We start from the raw sequence: 21,401 nt of genomic DNA, 5'->3' as shown, positions 1-21,401 counted from the left end.
CTATGAGCTTCTTCTTTGTTTTTATTTATTTTTATCCTAGATGAATTTCTCTCGATAAAGTGATGGTTCTTTTCCATGCCTTTCCACCACATAAGTTAATGGTTTCACTTCCTTATATTTCTCCCCAAATGTTTGGAGTTCTTTCTTAATTCCATTTTTTTCTTTGGGTAAGGTTGCCAAATGACCATACTCAAACCATGCTTCACATTTGAAAACTACATACTCATAATCCAACTTTGCATCCACTAGCTTAATTGAGGCGTCATCAATCAACATATAAAAAATTTAAATTTCTAGACATAACTTGGCATAGGATATGATATGATTATTGTTGGTTTTTGTTTTATTTTTTTACATTTTAAAATTAGTTTTAAGTGCAATTCCTAGGAATGTTAAATAACATTATCTCTCACTCTTAAATTTGTTGATAGTATAAATTTCATGCCTTGTAGACCCTCTTTTGCTCATAGTTGTTACCCGAAAATTTATTATTACAATGGCATAGCACTATGGTGGGATTTATGGCATATCACTATGATACTATTACATTTATTTAAGGTCTTACACCCTAAAACTAGTTTGATATAGTGTTTGGTGTGGATAATCTTAATGTAGAACATGATTTGATTCCCTTGTAGCCCTTGTTACCGAGAAAAGTGTCTATTTAGAACTGCTCTATCCCACTAAGGTGTGACAGCTGCCTTAGAAACAAACAGAGAAAACTACTTTTGTATTTCCTTTATGAACTATAAACAAAGAGGAATAGGAAGAACCAACCTGTGTCTTGTGCTAATCCTTTGATCCAATCCCTCTCCTCTTTGACAGCTTCCAGCTACCTGCTCCCTTACTTGCCCAGCTTCACCAAGTACCTGTAAGATCACAGAAGAAGAAAACTATACAAAGACATGGATCTATATTCATAAATAACTTAGGATCAGATTTAAGTTAACCAGACAAATGTAACAAGCATCAATGATACAAAAGCATGGAGGAGAAACTCAAATAGTTTTTATTGATATACAAGAAGATCCAGGAGGAGTTACAACCGATGATTCCTAACCCAGCATCAACCTCCCAACAAAGAAGCCCCTCTTCACCTCCAACAAAGCATAGATCACCCAATTCTCTGATGTTTGTATCAAAACCAACAGCAATTCCTTACAATGTGCAAAATTCCAGCCTCTGGATCTCTGGGATGAGGGATCCATATATAGATGTATGCAAGGAGGATGAGTTAGCTTTTGATTTGATTAGTGGCTTCTCTCTGTCAGTTCTTGCTTCCACTTGGAGACTGAAGGCCTCTTACTCATCCTTGGTCGAATTCAGTGAGGCAAGTGTCATAGGAGAAGATTCTGGAAGCTTCCATTGTCTCTCCACCTCGCGGAATGACACTGCCATTTGTCATTTCCCGCTCAACGCACCCTGGTAGTGCATTTAGGTGCATTGCAATGCACCTAGCTAGTGGAGTTAGGTGCTATGCAACGCACTTAGCTATTGGAGCAGCTGAAATGATCCTGTTTTGACTTATTTTAAGCAGTTTCTGGTGAAGAACTTCTGGGAGAAGCTGTAATTTGTTGACCTTGTTCCTTTAGGGGTTAGAACAACACTTTTAGGGACTTAGGAGTGCTTGGTTTATGGACATTTCATGCTTGGAGCTGCAAGGCACAAAAATGTCTCTAACAGTTGCCCCGTAAAGTATGAGGCCGTTTATCGGGTGAAATGCTTTATTATGAGGATCCGAAGTTCTTTCAATGCTGGGAGGAGACCTGTAATAAGATACAATACAATACATTATCTTCATACTGTTTTCATGATCTAGCTGAGGTGGGCATTCCCATGCTCAGCTTTATAAATTCATTTTCATGTACATAGGACAGACAATTGTTTGATGGTAGACTGATGATTCTGATAGAGCCATCATCCTTTTGGTAGGATGATTATCTGTGCTGTAATGCTGTACATTTGAATGTCTTTATTTCCCTGAATATATATCGCAGCCCGGATGGATGAAACTAGATCCGGGGTCTTCAATCTCGTCCGATCTTTACTCGATGTACAAGTCGATCCATGTGAGAAATGTCTTTAATTCGAACATGGAAAGACATCGCTTGATTACCAGTCAATGATGTAAACTGTTAACAAGTGTGAGAGGAATCACCGATAATGATAATGATCCTCAAGGTACTGCAGTACAATTCACGTGGTGTGAATAAAGGACTTGGCGTCGAACACCACGCAAAATCTTTCGGTCGAAGGTCATTGATGTAAACCTGTCGCCGGAAGTGAGAAACTTGCCATTGAGGCATGCAAGCTTCAAAGTACTGAATGGGGTGTTCCTAGACCAACTTCTTGGATAATGAGCTGATGTCGACAAGAAGTGATCCATCACAGGAGGGCCTTAATGAATCCCACATTAATGACACGGAACGGAGCAAATGATTTTGATGGAGGTGAAAACGATCTGATGATATATGGTTCAGGGTGGCGGTCATGAAAGAATGGAGTATAATGTATGGTAGTGGGCGGGACACAGGTGGCCTTTCTGGATGACTTCTCTTGAACATATCGGCGACACTGATGTGATGGATTGGTAGCATTACCCCAAATGTGGATGGTATGGTGTGACCATGGCGATGTGACTGGTGAATGAAACAACCCAACCCGACTCGGACACGGAGCGGAAGTGTCATGTTCAAGAGCGACTTGCTACCAATAAAGATTCTTTGAGTTTTCTTCCCAATTTTTCCCCAGTCATTGCTGACCAGTACCTCTTTATTTTTGTCAAGCTTGAGGAGGATAACATATGCTTGTTCTATAATTTTCCCTTCGGGCAAACCCATCGCTATATTTTAACGAGCCTAGCGATAGTGAAACTCGTTCTCGTCTAAAGACAAGTTTGTCACTATTAACCTTTTTAACGAGTTTAACGACAAAGATAACTCGGCCCTTTTCATTTTTAGAGAGTCTGAAAAGGTACGTAAAGGTAACTCCAAAATTCCTTTTTCGTCATCTAATCCCTTAAGTCCGAAAAAGTATAAAACTATACAGAAGGGATGAATTTTCGATAGCTTTACCGAGCCGAACAAAACAAGCGCTCAATATTTTTGTGCAATAATCCCTCAAGTCCAAAAAGATTAAAATCTAGAGGAGGGATAGCACTTCTTGTCCCTTTAACGAGCTGGAAGGCCAAGGACTCGGCAATCTTTTCATATTTTACGAGTCAGTTGAAAAGAGCTTAAAGAAGACTCGTCTTTTGAGGAACGAGTGATAAAATGGGTAGCAGCTGATTCCAGGTAAGGTTTGGAATTTTCCAATCATGGCAGTGTCACAAGGATGGCTAGTGAAATCACTCTTCGCAGCTGTTTCTCAAAATGGGTAAACAATCAAATGGAGGTGAATGATCGGCCAATGAAAAAGTGGAGGTGACGGTGCAACCACAACCAAGGCTTTAATGGCTGAAGTACTACATTCATGGTGGTTATTTACCAGGGAATAGTTCATTTTTTAACGAGCTTAAACGTGGGTGGAAACATTTGCTTGGTTCGGGTTTATTTTTTAACGAGCTTGAACCTCGCGGTAACACTGCTCGATTAGATGGTCTTGTTTTGATTTTACCATAAATAGCTTTGTCCTTCCAAAGATCGTACTGTATTTTCAACCGCTTCATCAAACTAGTCAGAAATGAACAATATTTGCTTGAAAACGAGTTTAAAACGCTAATATTTTACTTTGAACTACGTAAAAGTAATCAAAAAGTGTTTTTTACCTCTCATTTTACCATTTCATTTGAACTTGGTTTGTTGGAGCTTTGGAGGTGCTTTTCCCCCTCGATTTTCATCAGTTGATTTCGGGATATTTTGTGGATGATTCTCGGCGCCGTCTGGACTAGGTAGGAGCTAAACCTGAGCTCTTTCATTTCATGGTTTCCATTTTGCATTTTGAGCTTGATTCCTAGCTTTTCTGAGCCCCTGGGGTTTGAGGAACTCGTTCTGCCATCAACGCACCCTCAGTGTATCGAAACCTGCGTTGAATGCTAGCCTGTCTGAAGGCTATTTGACATTCAACGCACCTAGAACACTGCTGCAGGTGCGTTGGGCGCAAAAAGGGAATTTGATGCACAATTTTTGATGGAATTTTTGCCTGTTTCTTACCAAAATCAGGATCTAACTCCTCTCTTGTTTGTTTTTCAGAGATATTTGGAGTAAGATGACCCTTACATGGTGAGAACATGAGCATGAAGAAGAGGACATGATTGCCCTACATGATCCAGTTACAGTGAACACGCTGCGGAATTGTGGCTTGCTGAAGTTCTTCCGCATTTCTAGCATGAGACAACAGATTAACTTACTGCAGTATTTGATCGATGCTTGGGATCCTACTAATCAGGTTTTCCAGATTAGGGGCAAATCTATCCCCTTGACTGCAGTAGACATCTATTTCTTGACTGGCTTGTCGAGGCGGGGTGCCCCCATCTCTTTGTCAGGTTCGGCCCGAGGAGGCGATTCTGTGAGAGATTATGTCCGCCGGTATTGCAGAGAAGGATCTCAGCCGAGTAAAGACGGCAAGATCATCATCCGTGATGTCACTGACAGGTCCCTTAGGACTATTCTGTTTACTTTTGGTAGGATGGCCGGTAGTGCGTCTCTTCATGTAGCCAACCGATCTTATATGCAGCATGCCTTGGAATGCCTCCAACCGAAGGTGTTCAACTGGTGCGACGCAGTACTTCTTGTGATGAAAGAACAGTTGACCAAGATAAAGAATGGGAGGTTGAAGAACTTTGGGTATGGTTCTATTTTGACCGCCTTTGCCTTGGAGAAGATACCACTGATGCAGCCATAGTACATTGCACTCAATTTACCTTCTCCTACTGAACCACATATGCAGAGATGGGTTGACCATATGTCTAGGCATGCTGGTCAGTCTCAGATTTCATTTTCTGATACCTTCTTCAGGTGGTTTGATCGTCAGGAGATGGTTTATTCCGAGTATCCATATGCTGGCATGGACTTCCGGGGTGATCCAGATTTAGTACTACCGGATGGCGAGCAGTGGGGCGCCATTGGTAAAATCTCTGACCATATTGCTATTTACTGTTTTTGTTTATAATGTCCTTGTGCTTTATTCTATCAAGACTTTAATCAAACTCATGTGTACATGCAGATGTTGGTCCCGTTTGTCCAGTAGTTCGCCTGAGAGTACCAGCTGTTGCCCCAGCAGGGGAGGCCGTTGGAAGGGCTATTCTTCGTGACCTCGATGTGGCCGAGACTCTCACAGCTTTGTAGGAGCAGGTTGAGGGCCTCACTCTCGGTATACCAGATGTGAGGACTGACGAGCTACCTTTGCGGTTACAGCGGCATACTACTGGTGTGCCCAGACGATGGACTCGCCTCTTACGCATGATCGCACAGGCTGTGACTTGCTATCACGAGCATCATTAGACTAGGGTGCCCCCTAGCATTTTGAGTTTTTGGGTCACTTGACTGATTTTGTCTTGGTTACAGAACATTATGTGTAAACTATAAATAGCTATACATATTTTTGATTTTCGGAGTTTTATTTTGGTTGAGCTACATGATCCACATGCAAAACATTGATGATGTGTTTCTTTTTATAAATGTTGCAAATGTCTATCTAACACATAGTTTGCTAATGAGTCGGTTAATGTGTTTAAGTTTCTAGAAATATGTTGATATTGAATAAGATCAAATCGCCTTTCCAAAATCTTAACCCTTAGGAACATGCGATAAATAGCTGGGTTTCGGACGGAATATATACCATTGAGTTGTAGTATTACGAGTTGTGAGTCTAGCCTGACAATTAGTCGATGTATACCATGAGTGATGGCATCAGAGAGAAGCTCTATCAATGCGCTATACTCAGCGATGTTATTTGTTGATCGACCAGTACATACACCTCTGAAACTTACTAACTCGCCGCTTGGATCAAAAATGGCCCAGGCTGCGGAGGACAGGTTCCGCGAACTACGACTTGCTCCGTCGGCATATCCAACACATGGCTCCAATAGGTTTGACATCTGCAATAAATGTAAAAAGGTGGATTACTCGACCAAAATAAACACTTTAGCGAAAACAAAAATATAACAAAAGCACATTGGTTACTATTACGCATAGTAACGCTTGAGGTACAACCCATTACGAGGTTGCGCCAGTGGAATTCTGTCATAATCCATTAACTCGTAGGCGCCCTTTGCTAATACTCGCTTTACAATATAGGGGCCCATCCATAAAGACTTAAATTTACCTGCTCCCAATTTATCGGATTCTTGGTCATAAAGCAAGACCAAGTCACCTTCTGAGAAGACACGGGGTTTGACATTTTTGTTGAACTGCGCCTTGACTCGTTTCTTATGGGCTTCGTTAGCCAAAGCGGCGTCACGACAGGTTTCATCCAAAAGGATTAATTCCAAGAAACGAGCCTCTTCTTCCGAAGTTCCGGGGAGGAGATCAATTGCGAGTTTGAGAGACGAGATTTCACACTGGACTGGTAAGACTGCTTCCAGGCCATATACCAGTTGGAAGGGTGTGAACCCGGTTGCATTCCTTATTGATGTTCGGTAAGCCCACAAAGCTGAGTACAGGATTAGGTGCCATATTCTTTTGTGAACTCCGATCATCCTTTGCAGCATGCGTTTCAGGACTTTGTTGATTGCTTCAACTTGTCCGTTGGCTTGCGGATAATATGGAGTAGAGCTATCGTGAGACAACCCTAGTTTGGTAGCTAATTCAACCATCATGTGATTGCGAAAATGCGATCCATGATCTGTGACTATAGCCTGTGGTACGCCGAATCTGGCGACTACATGATTGAAAAAGAAGAGGGCAGCTGTTTCACCAGTATTATCTAATGTAGGCATCGCCTCGGCCCATTTGGTAAAATAGTCAATTGCAACTATGATATACCCATGCCCCCCAGTCGAGGTGGGGTTACATGTCATGAAATCGATGCCCCATTTGGCGAATGGCCCAACAGCAACTATTGGCTATAGAGGTGCGGGTGGTCTTCTGGTTTTGCTATCAAAAATTTGACAAGCATGGCAACTTCTGACTGCGGTTATGCAATCTTTGAACATTGTTGGCCAGAAGTATCCTGCTCGTAAAATTTTTTGTGCTGTTGTATATCCAGATTGATGCCCCCCACACGCTCCTGAATGACACTCATTCAGGACTTTTTCGGCCTCCTCATGGGTGAGGCACCTTCTCAGAACTGTATCGATACCACGACGGTAAAGTGTATCACCGACGATCATGTAGTCTTTTGCTTGGTATCGAATACGTTTTTGTTCAGAGTGGGAGGTGTTTGGCCTAAATTTTTGGGTTTGGAGATAAATGATTATATCCCCATACCACTCATTGCTTGTAGATATCAGAAACAAACTTTCATCCATGATTGATTCTTTGGATGTTTCATCGTTGGACGACGATGGGAGATCGCATAATAATTCTGCGAAAACTAGAGCTTTCTTTGACTTGGATTTTACAAATTCCAGATCAAATTCTTGTAGGATTGCTATCCATTTTGAATATTTTCCCCCCAGTAACTGTCGCAACAATATATAAGTCATGGGGTTGCAATCTGACAGAATGGTAGTTTTCCGAAAGAGGACATAGTGTCGAAATCTTTGTATCGCTTGAACAGCCGCAAGCGCTAGTTTTTTAACATAAGAATATTTTCTTTCTGTATCATTTAAGTTCTCACTTAAATAATATATAGGATGCTCAATTCCATCGACTTCTTGAACTAAAACCATTGCGATGGTCGTATCTGCTGCAGCCAGATACAGGTTAAAATCTCTTTGATAATCAGGGGCGTACATTAATGATGCTTTCATTAGGGAATCTTTTAAAGCATCAAAGGAAGCTTGCGCAACCTGATCCCAGACAAAGGGTACCTCCTTTTTCAAGAGACGTGTATAACCTTTAGCAAGTTCAGCGTAATTTGGAATGAACCTCCTCAGAAAGTTTGCTTTCCCTTGGAGTTTCTGAATCTGAAGCAAATTCGAAGGTGGAGGAAAATTTATGATTGCCTGGACCTTACCCGGGTCGAGACGAATCCCCTCCTTGGAGACTACGAAGCCAAGTAAACGACCAGAACTGACGCAAAATACACATTTGTGCGGATTGAGTCGTATCTTGTAGTGTCGGCAACGTAGAAATATCGCTCTTAAATGTTGCGGATGATCAGTCCGCTTTCGCGAATGAGCCGGAAGGTCGTCGAGGTATGGTTGAACGATGTTTTTGATGTCATGGAAGGCATAATTCATTGCCCTCTAAAACGTCGCCCCTGCGTTCTTTAAACCAAAGGGTAATTTTCGATATGCGAATGTGCCCCACGGACAAATAAATGCAGTCTTTGACTGGTCCTGTGGGCGGATATTTATTTGATTATACCCGGAGAATCCGTCCATGAATGAAAAGATTTCGCAGCCGGCACATTCATCAATTATCTGGTCAATGAAGGGTGTAGGGTAGTTGTCTTTTGGACAAGCTTGATTTACATCCCTATAATCGACACACACTCTAATTGTCCCCTGTTTTTTCATAACAGGGACAATATTTGATACCCAATCAGTTAGAGGAACCGGGTAGATGAAACCAGCATGGAGAAGTTTTTCAACTTCTGCCTTAATGGCAGCGGCTTTCTTGGGGTGCACCTGCCATAGCCGTTGTCGTACTGGTTTGACATCTGGATACATCTTAATTTCGTGTTCAACGATACTCGAGTCAATGCCTGGCATTTCACTGTATGACCAAGCAAAGACATCTCTGAATTCGCGAAAAAGAGCGTTATATATTTCCAGTTCTGAAGGAGAACAACATTTGCCAACATAAATATTCTCTACAACATCTGTTTTGGTCGAGATATTTATGGCTATAGTCTCTTCAATGTTGGACAAGTTTCGCTCGGAATCCACCGTATTTACAGTATTTGACAGAAAATCAAAGACTGAAGGATGATAAAGGTCATTTTGAGTATCTTCTCCACAATCCGGAAGAAGAGAACGATGGTGGGAATCATTCCATGGTGCTCCTTCAATTACCATAGATTGGATAATTCCTTCGTCGGTGACATGCACTCGCGACCAAGGATCTGAAGGAGTACCATATTCTCTAGACCTATCTATCCAAATGCTTGATGAGCGTTGATTTGGGTTTGCCTCCCATGCTAGGAACATTGATTGCTATAATATTTCCATTGGGCTTGGGGGCAAAACCACTGCATGATCCATGTTGATATCGTTTTCTGAGATCTTTATAGAAGATATCATGTTGCAGGTTCCTATCGACGCTACTTCCGCCAGATTGATTGGAGGTGGAAGAGCGAAAGTTCCCATTAGTATAGGATCTTTTAGTAGGCCTACTCCGATATTCTGAAGCGAATGGGGGCTTCCATGGATCATGGGAATGCTTCCAGTAACTTGAGAACCATTGGGGAGGAAGTTTTGTTGATCGACGATTGTAATCCCTCCTTGAAAGGGAAATGCAATCTTTCTAAAATAGGTCGACACAACAGCTGCCATGGCATATATCCACGGTCGTCCTAGTAGGATGTTGTAATCAAGATTCCCATCGATGACTTCAACATCTATTTCTACTGTTTCCCTCCTAGTTCAACTTTCAATTTATTTAGGATGCCATATGGGGTATATGTCCTTCTGTGGAACGCTTTTAATGTCGTCGCAGACCGCGACAAGGTTGGAGATCCTAAAGTTTTCCAGCAACTCATCGACATAATACATGTAGATGCCCCCTCATCAATAATTGTTCGATGAACAGTTTTGTTGAGGGCTTTCACTTGAACAAGGAAAGCTAGTTGAGCTGGTAACTGAGGATCGTATCCTTTGTGGTTGAAGGATACAAGATTGGAATCCTTTGGATCAATCCCACCAGTGGCCGATAATAAAGCCTGCCTTTGGGATGGGCAATTTTGTAGTACTTCAAGAGTCGACATAGCGGACGGCGATTGGGCCAAATCTTCCACTATGTTATAATGCTGTGCCGCTCTAGCGCAGGGATTAAACATCGCCTTGTGTACTACTCCCTTCGGCGGTTTTATTGTCAATTCAGGGATGGTGGGTGGTACAACTTCTGTCGAAGTTTTTGTCAAACTACTTGGTTGATCTTTATCCTTGTTGTTCGACAGCTGTGGATTCCCATAATCTTTGTTCCTTGTCGATATCAAAGCATCATTTTGCTGTTTTGAAACCGACAACATTAGCACTTGAGACGGGGAAGCATTTCCACTTTCAACCAGATTTGTTCCTGGAATTGGAAACAGATCAGTTAACACTGCGGAGGTTTTTGAACTCTTGAAGAATTCTTTAACCTCAGCTCTGTGTGGACAATCTAAAGTCCGATGATCCTCATCGCATATAAAGCATGGAAATTTTGGTTTCCTGTTTCCAGGAGGGTTTGAAGAAGATTTTTCAGGTGATGATTCCTCCTGTTTCTTCTTCTTCCCTTTGCCCTTCTTCTTGCTTCCTGGTTGTTTGGTTTCTTTGCCCTTATCTATCGATACGTCATTTACTTCTGAAGCAAGAAGTTCGTCTTTTGCATTTTGACCTGAAATCTTATGGGCCTTTTTGGATGTAGCCTTTGTTGATTTCGTGTCTGTCGTGCCAATCACGCCATCGCCGGCATGAGAGTCATTTTTTGATTTAGGAGGAGGAGGAATTGAGAATTCCGGTCTAGGGGCGTCAGGTATTTTGTCGTAGAGCGTGCCAGACTGAGTGTAAACCAAGTCCAGATATTGTGCACGAGCGATAACTTGCTCTTCTGTTACGACTCCCCCCTTTGCCACATCTTCCGTGATGGAAGGCAGTAATGACTTGATAAACCATTCAACTAAAAGCTGATCGGGGACGTACGTTTTTACCATCCTACGACGACGTCGCCACTCATGTATATGATCAGATATGTGAGTGGACGTTGTCTATTTGAAGTTGGTAAGAAGTTCTGTTCTCGTTTCGTACCTTATTGGTAATTGAAAATGGGGTTAAAAAGGTTGTGGCTAAGGTACTGAAGTTGTCGAATGAAGCTCTAGGAAATTCAATGTACCATTTTGCCGCTGGACCCGTTAACGTCCTCTGAAAGAGGCGAAGTCTTATCGAATCATCATTTAGGGTGTTTTATGAACACCATAGATGAAAGGTCATCACGTGATTCGATGGATCTTCACCCGGATTTCCATTAAATTTAGGAATATTTGATGGAAGTTTATGCGGAATCACTGGCCACCAAGGGGCGTAAGAAATTGGATCATTTGTTAACCGATTTAAATCGGGTAACTCTAAGGTTGCCACGAAGGGTAACTGTTGATTCAGGTTAGGTGAAGCATACCCAGGATAAGATGGAATCGCCTGAGCAGTTGGTCTTTGCATACCGGCATAATGCATTTGATGCTGGTATGTTTGATAAGGTTGGTGGACTTGACCATTGTAGAATGGTTGATCTTGACCGTTTTGAATGTATGGCTGTCCACTGTTCGCAAAGATTTGCTGCTCAGAACCTTGGTATACTTGTTGGAATTGCGGTTGTTGGTATTGCACCAGCCATGGTTGTGAAGCCATGTGCTGTTGCGCGATACTAACCTTTCGACCAAGGTGAGGGGTAATTGTACCCATCTGGACCTGTGTCGCCCCACCAGTCGACGATTGTGGTTGAGTCGCAAGGTCAAGGGGCTGTTGCATTACAACCTGAGAAACTTAAGGTTGGCATACAACAGGCAGCACTTGAACTTGCGACACCGTCACAATAGCTGGCATAGTCGGGATGTTCGACATAGGTACGCATTGTTGCATCAAATACACAACTCTTGGTTGTTGAGGTAGTATAGGTACCCAACCACTTGAGGTAATTCCAGTATAACCTGAATGTTGTTGTGAACTCCCGTATGGATATCCTCCTGGAGAGGATAATGAAAGGGTATACTGCCCCCCATATGGTGGTAATCCACAACTCAAGGGAATTGTTTGCCCTTGGGGACCGGACTGCCCAAATTGACCTCCAAATGGATCAATTTGTTGAGACTCAACATAAGAGTTTCCGGATATTATTCCGGATGAACAAACAGGAACGGACCAAACTGTCAAAATAGCCCCTGAGTGGGCTCCTTCTAGCGGTTGAGAGCTAGTCGGGACAGATGGTATGCCGGCGAACATTGTCGGAGTGATAGCAGGTAGTTCTGTCGTCGCTGTGTCAGATGACACAATCCTAGATGTTGACGGTTGTTCAGACATTTTTAGTCTATCCAAAAGATTACCTAGTGATTCTACAGGAGCTTCCGCTGGTGGTAGACTAACTTTTGATGTCGAAGGATATAGAGTGATCCCGACTCCAAAGTGCGTTGGAGTACTTGTTTGAGGATCTTCTACAATTTCTTCTATTGCAATCAGACCAGGTGGAAGGGGAAGACCGTTAGGTCTGTAAAATATTTCTGGTGCCGAAGAAGGTGTGAAATCAGCAGCGACATATGTTTGAAGAGTAAGACTCTCCAAACCAGTTTTAGATGGAACTGGTTCGGTAACACAAGTGTTTATTCTCAAACTAGGATCAGTATCACTGTCCTTCCGTGGCTATTGAACTTCTTCTGTAGAGGCAGGGATTCCAGAAATGTTTGGGGTAACCGGAGTCTCTGATGTCATTGGAACACTTGTTCTAACTTTGATAGGAGATTTGGAACCAGTTAAACGAGTTCGCTTTGTCCGTACTTGTTTCGATTCTGGAGACAAAGACGGTTGACTCGTAAGCCTCCTCGAACGACGGGGTTTCAATTGACTTTCTTCCACGATTGCAGATTACTCGATCAACTAAAATAAAGGGAAGGTATGTTTCCGAATTAAATGAATTTTAGACGCTTTTGACACAACTTGTTTTTTCAGTTTTTAAGAGTCGAGAAAAAACAAAAGATGACTCTAGTCTCCTTCGATTTTTAATGAGCCTAAAGTGACAAGTGCTCAGATGGACCTTTTCTGTTAAAGAGTCTGAAAAGGAATGAAAGGGACTGCTCTGGAGGTCTAAGTAGAGGGAGTACCAAACCAATCGCAAAACTGCAGAATATTTTTTACAGTACGACAGTCAATCTTCCCGAATGCTGTGTTCAGTGCATTGCGATCAGTAGGGCGGCCGACACGGCTTCCTATGGATAAAGGATTTAAGCCTATAGGGGTCTCCCAAAATATACTCGACGGTACGTGGGAGCACAAGTCCGTACTGGCACTTATCGTCTCAAAGTGGAGGAATCACCCAACCATCAGTGAGGACAACAGTTACCAGGATTTACGACGCCGGAATACGTCTCTAGCCTAGACCTCTAAATGTTGTGCGTTAAGTTCCAAAGCGTTGTTAGATTCATTGAATTTATTTTAAGTTGATCTTTCTTATGAAGTTTGTCTTTTGGGTTCACCACGAGATGTAGATGTAATTCCTAAAATGCAATCTAAAGATGATAAACAAACTTTTATCTCTTTTCGGCAATGAAAATCCTAGCTACTAGGGGAAAAGAAAGACACAATCTTTTCGCAAAGAGCAAAGAGCACACTGTAAATGCACTTTCCTAAATCAAGCCAAACACACTGTCTATATGCAAATGCACATGCATGTATTTTTTTTTCACTTTCTTAGTATTGATGCTAAAAAGAAAGTTGATGTACAAATCTGAATTTGCTTTCAAGCGACAAACACAAACAAGCTTCTTTTCGAAATCAAAAGGTAGAGATGATTACGACACTTTATGATTTTGAAATAAATACTCGTTTTGACACTAGAAAGTCACAAATTCAAACCAAAGGCAATAGTAAAAGCATAATCAACCATCAACAGCAAATAAACTTTATCCTATGATCGAAAATCGACACTTGCGACAGACATAAATCAAAGGACGACAGTACGATTATTATACTTTTGCAATGGAAAACTGTAAATGACTCAACAAACACACAAAAACATCTACAACTCTTTTGTACAAATGAGGCAGAATATCAGTAAGGAAAAGGGGTTTGAAACAGTCATATACTAATCACAGGCTGCAAAATTCAAAGACAAAACTCGAAAGAATGAAGCACAGAACCTTAGCTGCACAGGGCTAGGCTGATCAGCGCATCTATTACACAGAGAAACTACATTGCAGTGCAAGTTGCCCTTTCGGGAAGTGCGTTGAAATGCAGAACCTCTTCAAAGTGCCTGCGCTGGGGCAGAAACGAGAATTCTATCCAGGTTCTGGGTCACAGTTTGCAGTTTAATCTTTGGTTTTTGGCCGAGTAAAAGCAATCAGTAATGCACAATCAGAGGTAGATCTAAGGAGGGTCTAAGAGCTATCACAAGGGCAATCAGATAGTCTATGAATCAGCGGTTCAAATCATAAATAGATCCAGTGAATGGATTGAAGCAACAGATGTCTACTTTGCATTCATTATGGCAAATGCAGTTCGATTGCTACTTATAAGTTTATGAAACGAACAACAAGAGATACACAAACAAACTAATCATACAATCCTCCCCAGCGGAGTCGCCATTTTGTTATCGGGAAAAGTGTCTATTTAGAACTGCTCTATCCCACTAAGGTGTGACAGCTACCTTAGAAACAAATAGAGAAAACTACTTTTGTATTTCCTTTATGAACTATAAACAAAGAGGAATAGGAAGAACCAACCTGTGTCTTGCGCTAATCCTTTGATCCAATCCCTCTCCTCTTTGACAGCTTCTAGCTACCTGCTTCCTTACTTGCCCAGCTTCACCAAGTACTTGTAAGATCACAGAAGAAGAAAACTATACAAAGACATGGATCTATATTCATAAATAACTTAGGATCATATTTAAGTTAACCATACAAATGTAACAAGCATCAATGATACAAAGCATGGAGGAGAAACTCAAATAGTTTTTATTGATATACAAGAAGATCCAGGAGGAGTTACAACCGATGATTCCTGACCCAGCATCAACCTCCCAGCAAAGAAGCCCCTCTTCACCTCCAAAAAAGCATAGATCACCCAATTCTCTATTGTTTGTATCAAAACCAACAACAATTCCTTACAATGTGCAAAATTCCAGCCTCTGGATCTATGGGATGAGGGATCCATATATAGATGTATGCAAGGAGGATGAGTTAGCTTGTGATTTGATTAGTGGCTTCTCTCTGTCAGTTCTTGCTTCCACTTGGAGACTGAAGGCCTCTTACTCATCCTTGGTCGAATTCAGTGAGGCAAGTGTCATAGGAGAAGATTCGGAAAGCTTCTATTGTCTCTCCACCTCGCGGAATGACACTGCCATTTGTCATTTCCTGCTCAACGTACCCTGGTAGTGCATTTAGGTGCGTTGCAACGCACCTAGCTAGTGGATTTAGGTGCTATGTAACGCACTTAGCTAGTGGACCAGCTGAAATGATCCTGTTTTGACTTATTCTGAGCAGTTTCTGGTGGAGAACTTCTGGGAGAAGCTGTAATTTGTTGACCTTGTTCCTTTAGGGGTTAGAACAAAACTTTTAGGGACTTAGGAGCCCTTGGTTTATGGACATTTCATGCTTGGAGCTGCAACGCACAAAAATGTCTCTAACAGCCCTCCTTTTCTTACAATTGTTTCCTTAAAAGCTATTATTATTAGTTATTATTATAATGGCATAGTAATATGATGTGATTTGTAGCATATCATTATGGTGAGACTTTAATTTACATGATCATTATCCACATCAAAATTTATATCAAACTAGTTTTAGAGTGTAGTACCTTTAATTGATATAATAGGATCATCCTTCACTTTCAATAAGCATCTGGACTAATCATATTTTTTCAAAATATGAAGAAATATTTTTAGAGTTAAAGGAAAATCATACAAAAAGATGAAAAAGGTGCAATAGTAAATCTTTTAATATAAAAAGTTAAAATTTTGAATTAAGATGCATATAAACATGATAAAATGATTAAATAACAACTCTATTTAGGTAATAACAACATGAACTTGATTGGGTGCCCCTGGTAAGTTAGGTTTTGTGTGCTCTGCAACCTCTGAGCTGAGGGTTCTGAGCCTGTGAGATCAGCTTTCTACGCGATTTGTGCCTGCAGGCACGCTCGCGCTTTGCGCGCTCTCAGCGTGCGTGGGAGTCCATGAAAGGATATGCTAGGTACGTGCGAGGGAGTTTGCGGAGGATTTTGCTTTGTGCCTCCCGGGGTCCGTCGAGGCACTTGCTACAGGCCGTGGCCGCCCTGGCTAGACTTGTTGTCTCTCCATGGAGGAGCCAACTCACCCTCCTTCTCCACCATCTGTAGTAGAGGCCTTCAAATCTTTGTTGGCCTCCCCGCCTAAGAAGAAATGAATGGAAGCGACAAAGTTTGTGAAGCGGCTTGAAGATATTCCTTAGATCGCCCTACCGCCAGAAGGACCGATCCAAGTAGCTCTTTCTCTAGCAGATTGGGCTTTGGTAGGACAGTTTACAGGACTTTGGCCTTCCCCGAAGACAACCGAGAACTGGGTAGCCAGGAACTGGGCACCTCTGATACAAAACAAGGTAACCTCTTACTTCCTCGGGGGAGGATATTTTTTGTTTGAATTCTTTGCAAAAGAAGACAAAGATCTCATTTTCAGGAATGGCCCCTACTTCATGGGCCCCCAAGGACTGTATTTAAATAAATGGACACCAGACTTTGATCTGGCGATGGATGTGTCGACAATGGTCTCGGTGTGGGTGCGACTCCACAATCTCCCAGTTCATTGCTGGAACTGGGATTCTTTGAAGCACATCGGAAATACCCTTGGAAAATTTATAGGCAAGGCCAATAGTAAAGACCAGTATGACTGTGACAGAATCCGTGTGGAGGTAGATCTGGAGGTCAGATTACCGGAAGCCATCAAGATAGTTGTAGGTCCCTGGACTCATATACATAAACTAGACTATGAGCAGTGGCCATTCAAATGTCGAAAGTGCCATGTCTATGGACATTTTGCCAGAGACTGCCCGTCCAAAGGGGTGGAAGAAAAAGGAAAGGAAGAAGGATGGAACCAGGCAAAGCGCTCCAAAACCTTCCATAAGAAGAATGCAAATGGAAACGCCAAAGCCCCTCATGCAGGCCCTGCTCATAAACCGTCCATCGAAAACCAAGGGAACAAATTCGAGATTCTTGGATCTGAAATTATGATCACCAAGGAGGCAAAAACCACCAAGGAGGCTTCTCCCTCTAAAATCTCCCCTGCCATAAAAAATGTTTCAGAGAAAATGTCAGAAGAGGTGGAGGGAACCCAAGAGTCCGAGGAATCAGAGGAGGAAGGGGAAATAGGCGAATCCCAGTCATCTCCCAGAAGATCTACAAGAGGACGTAAGTTTACAAAGGAAAAAGGAGAGCAAGAAACCTGTAAGGACAAGCTCCAAGGCAGCCAGCCAACTTTAGAGAAGCTTCTAGCAAAAACCCCGAAGATGACGAGGATCCAATCCTAGAGCTCTAAGGGAGCTCAACAAGGCAAAAATAAATGATGAAGATAGTCTTCTGGAATTCTAGGGGAATGGGCACCGCAACTAAAGAAGAAGCAATGAAGAGTCTAATAAGACTAGAAGCCCCGGATATCCTCGTCATCCAGGAGACCAAATTGGAGGACACAAATTTCCTCCAAACATGCAAAAAATTTTGGAATAAAAGTGGAGTGCATGCAATCTCTGCCCGTGGAGAATTGGGAGGACTTGGATCACTCTGGAACACAAATAAGTTCTCATTAATCTCTGAGTCTCTGAATACCCATTGGATTTTTTTAAAAATGCAGCACCTGGAATCAAAGGAAATTATATGTCTTTTCAATGTTTATGCACCTAACAATGCAGGTGAGAAAAGAAAATGTTGGGAATCCATCAAAAGTCTGGAAGATCTAGAAAATTTGGAAAACTTAATCATAGCCAGAGACCTAAATCTCACCCTTCTCTCATCAGAAAAAAAAGGTGGGAGTATAGTCAGAGATACGGCTAGAGAACGGGTAGAAGATTTCATGCAAGATTGGGATCTGCTAGATATAAAGCCGATTACAGGCACATTCACATGGTCAAATAATAGAATTGGACCAGGCCACACCGCAGCAAGACTTGATAGGTTCCTTGTTCAAAGATATTTCCTGCTTCTGGGGTTAGAGACAAGAATGCGTATTCTACATAGTAGTGTTTCGGATCACAAACCCATCAGCCTAGAGTTGCTGGCTGCTAAGGATCTAGGGCCTATCCCTTTCAGATTTAGCTCTCTATGGACAAAAGAGACAGATTTCATGCAAAGGGTCAAAGATTGCTGGAAAGAGCCAATGAAAGGCTCTCCCTTCTTTATTTGGGAGGAAAAATTGCGCAAAAATAAAAGAATTCTAAAAGGATGGGTTAAGACCTTGCCGAACCCCGCTATGGATAGAAAAACAATTCAAAGTAAACTTGAAAAACAACACCTCCACCTAGAAACTGCCGAAATTACCAAAGAAGAGCTGGATAAAGAATCTCGGCTGCAACAGAGGTTCCATAAGGCGTGTCTGGAAGAAGAAGAATTTTGGAGGCTCAAATCAAGAAGGCTATGGCTCAAAGCTGGGGACCGAGACTCTTCTTTTTTCCACAAGCAGGCCCAAGCCAGGAAATGCTGAAACTCTATATCAGAAATTAAAAAAGATAACTATACTTTAAAAGATTTTGGCAGCATTAAGAGGGCAGCTTCAACTCACTTTGAGAATATGTACAGTGAAGGCGTAGAGACTAGCCAAAATGATAATCTGCTAGATGTTGTTCCTAAACTCATCTCAGCTAAAGTGAACCAAGCTCTTGAAGGTAAAATCACCAAAGATGAAGTTAGGGAAGCCCTCTTTGCCATGGAGCCAGATAAAGCCCTGGGCCCAGATGGTTTCACGCCCAGGTTTCTTCAAACATGTTGGCAGATAGTTGAAAAGGAACTCTTCAAAATGATCCAGAAGTCCCAAGAGTGCCAGAAAATTGGAGGCTACACAAATTCAGTGTTCCTTGCCCTCATACCTAAAGAAAAAGGGGCAAACACATTTAATAGATTTCGCCCTATATCCTTATGCAACATTGGATATAAAGTGATTACCAAGGTAATAGCAAACAGGTTGAAGAAAATCCTCCCCAAAATCATCCCGGAAAATCAAGGTGGATTTATACATGGCAGGCAACTAGTAGATAATTTTATCCTGGTCCAAGAGGCGATTCATTCTGGTCTTCGTCGAAAAGAAAAAGGTATGGTTATGAAACTTGACTTAGCAAATGCTTTTGATCGTGTAAAACATAGTTTTTTGTTTGCTGTATTGCACAAGCTTGGCTTCAGTCAAAATTTTATCAAGTGGATCAAAGCTTGTATTTCGGAACCCTGGATTGCACCCTTAGTAAATGGCAGAGCAGCGGATTTCTTCAAAGCTTCTATAGGGCTAAGGCAGGGGTGCCCCCTCTCACCCCTTTTCTTTGTGCTGCAAGCCTCTGTCCTCAGCTTCTACCTAAACAAGAAACAACAAGATCAAGAATTAAATGGACTGTGCATAGAAAAAGGGACTAAGAGAATTAACCATGCCCTCTTCGCAGATGATACCATGCTACTAGGAAATGCAACTCAATTGTCTGCAAATAAATTCAAAGAAGTATTGGAGGACTATTGTCAAGCATCGGGCAATGATCTAAACAGGGGTAAGTGCCATGTTTACTGCTGGAATATATCAGTTGCTGATGCAAATACCATAGCCATATGTCTAGGATTTGCAGCCTCATCAACCTGGACCTCCTTCAAGTACCTTGGATTGCCCATCTTTCATAAGAGGGCTATGAGAAAAGATTGGCACCCCCAGATAGAAAAATTCAAGGGAAAAATGCAGGCCTGGGGATCATCCTGGCTCAACATTGTCGGAAAGTCAGTTCTCATCAAATCGGTACTAAGCAGTCTGTCGCTTTTTGAATTTTATGTTCTTTTGGCACCAGTAGGAATCATTAAGAGGATGGAGGAGCTAATTAGAAATTTTCTCTAGAATGTAGGCAAACAGAATGAAAAGAGAATCCCTCTGGTTAATTGGGAAATAGTCTCCAGGCCACTGCAAGAGGGAGGACTAAATTTCAAGAACTTAAGTATGTAGAATCTAGCAATGGGAGCCAAGCTGATATGGAGGATCATTGCTCCAAAGCTAGGATGGGTTCAACAGGAACTGTGGAAGAAATAAATTAGAGGGCAGAGACTGAGGTGCCTGGAGCATCCAAAAAGCACAACAGGACCCCCCTCAGTGCTTTAATCATGAAAGTGGGGCCACTGATAAGAGAAAACGCATACTAGATACCAGGAAACGACAAGCATATCAGGTTATGGCATGATAACATCTTGAGCAGACCTCCGCTGGTGAACTCAAACCTTAGGATCGAGCTGAAAGATTGGATGGACGTAGCTAATTTAATTACGCTCTGGGACATCTCAATCTGGAGTGAGGACTGTTGGTCTGGCTGGAAGCAGATCAGCATCCCTCTTGAGCTGCAGTTAGAATTCGATGCGTTGCTAGAAATTCTGCATGGTGTGGCTCCTTTGCATGCAAAAAAGAAAGACGCAAGAGGTTAGGGACCAAAACAAATTGGTTACACAGTGTCTCAAGGATACTCCAAATTCATGGAGAGGCCTCACGTGCCTCCTAATTCGGCGTCTTGGACAGGTATTTGGAACTCTCCTACCATTCAAAAAATCGATCATTTTTGTTGGTTACTATGTCATCAAAAAATTCTAATAGATGATAGACTCAAAAAGAGGGGATTCCTAGGACCATCACAATGCACATTATGTAAAGAAAGCCCGGAAATCTCACTTCACCTTTCGTTGGCATGCAACTATACAGAACTGATCTGACTCGAGCTTCTGGGATCATCGAAAATGCCCATCCTCCCCCACTCTGTCCAGGATTTGTTTGCTGGGTGGCTGGCCAGGTACAGGCCCAATCCCAAAAAATAAGACTGTCAAAGCAACATGGAATGCACTACCAAAATTTATCAGTTGGCAGGTCTGGCTGGAGAGGAACAGAAGGATTTTTAGAGGCAAGGAACAACATTATAAAATTGTAGCAAATACAGTGAAAGGTCAAATAAGCGAATGGATAAGAGTAATCCAAATTCCAACCTTGTTGCACACCAAGAAATAAACTAGCAATTGCACCAGATGTTGCAAGGAAACACATGAAAGGAATGATGTCGCTGACCTTCTTTCCAAAGAGGCCACGCAGCTGAGCAAAGGACAATGGATAATACAGGAATATAGGAACAGTGACTTTCCTTTTTTGTTAGTTTGAGATTGAGCACAAATGCTTAATCTAAATTTTCAAAGAAATTTCCTATGACAATTTTTTTTTTCTAACTCATTCCAGAAAAACCTTAAATTACAAAGATATTTACATTCTATTTTTAGT

The 21,401-nt window shown here is 41.9% G+C and overlaps 1 protein-coding gene across 1 annotated transcript; it reads left to right on the top strand.

Annotated features, from left to right (window-relative positions):
* The first annotated feature begins 17,510 nt into the window (after positions 1–17,510).
* Positions 17,511–18,611, top strand: LOC149171175 (uncharacterized). Its single transcript, XM_089425867.1, has one exon. It carries the CDS (start codon positions 17,511–17,513, stop codon positions 18,609–18,611), a length of 1,101 nt encoding a protein of 366 aa, XP_089281993.1.
* Positions 18,612–21,401: the final 2,790 nt, after the last annotated feature.

Source organism: Pinus tabuliformis, chromosome 4_2 (genome assembly GCF_031772625.1).
Source record: "Pinus tabuliformis cultivar Carrire ecotype Pingquan chromosome 4_2, CPIR1, whole genome shotgun sequence".
Taxonomy (NCBI): domain Eukaryota; kingdom Viridiplantae; phylum Streptophyta; class Pinopsida; order Pinales; family Pinaceae; genus Pinus; species Pinus tabuliformis.
The sequence above is the reverse complement of the archived record's forward strand: the minus strand, read 5'-3'. Positions and strand labels throughout refer to the sequence as shown.

Coding starts and splice junctions, on each gene's coding strand:
- LOC149171175 (XM_089425867.1), top strand. CDS start 17,511: ATGGGCACCGCAACTAAAGAAGAAGCAATGAAGAGTCTAATAAGACTA.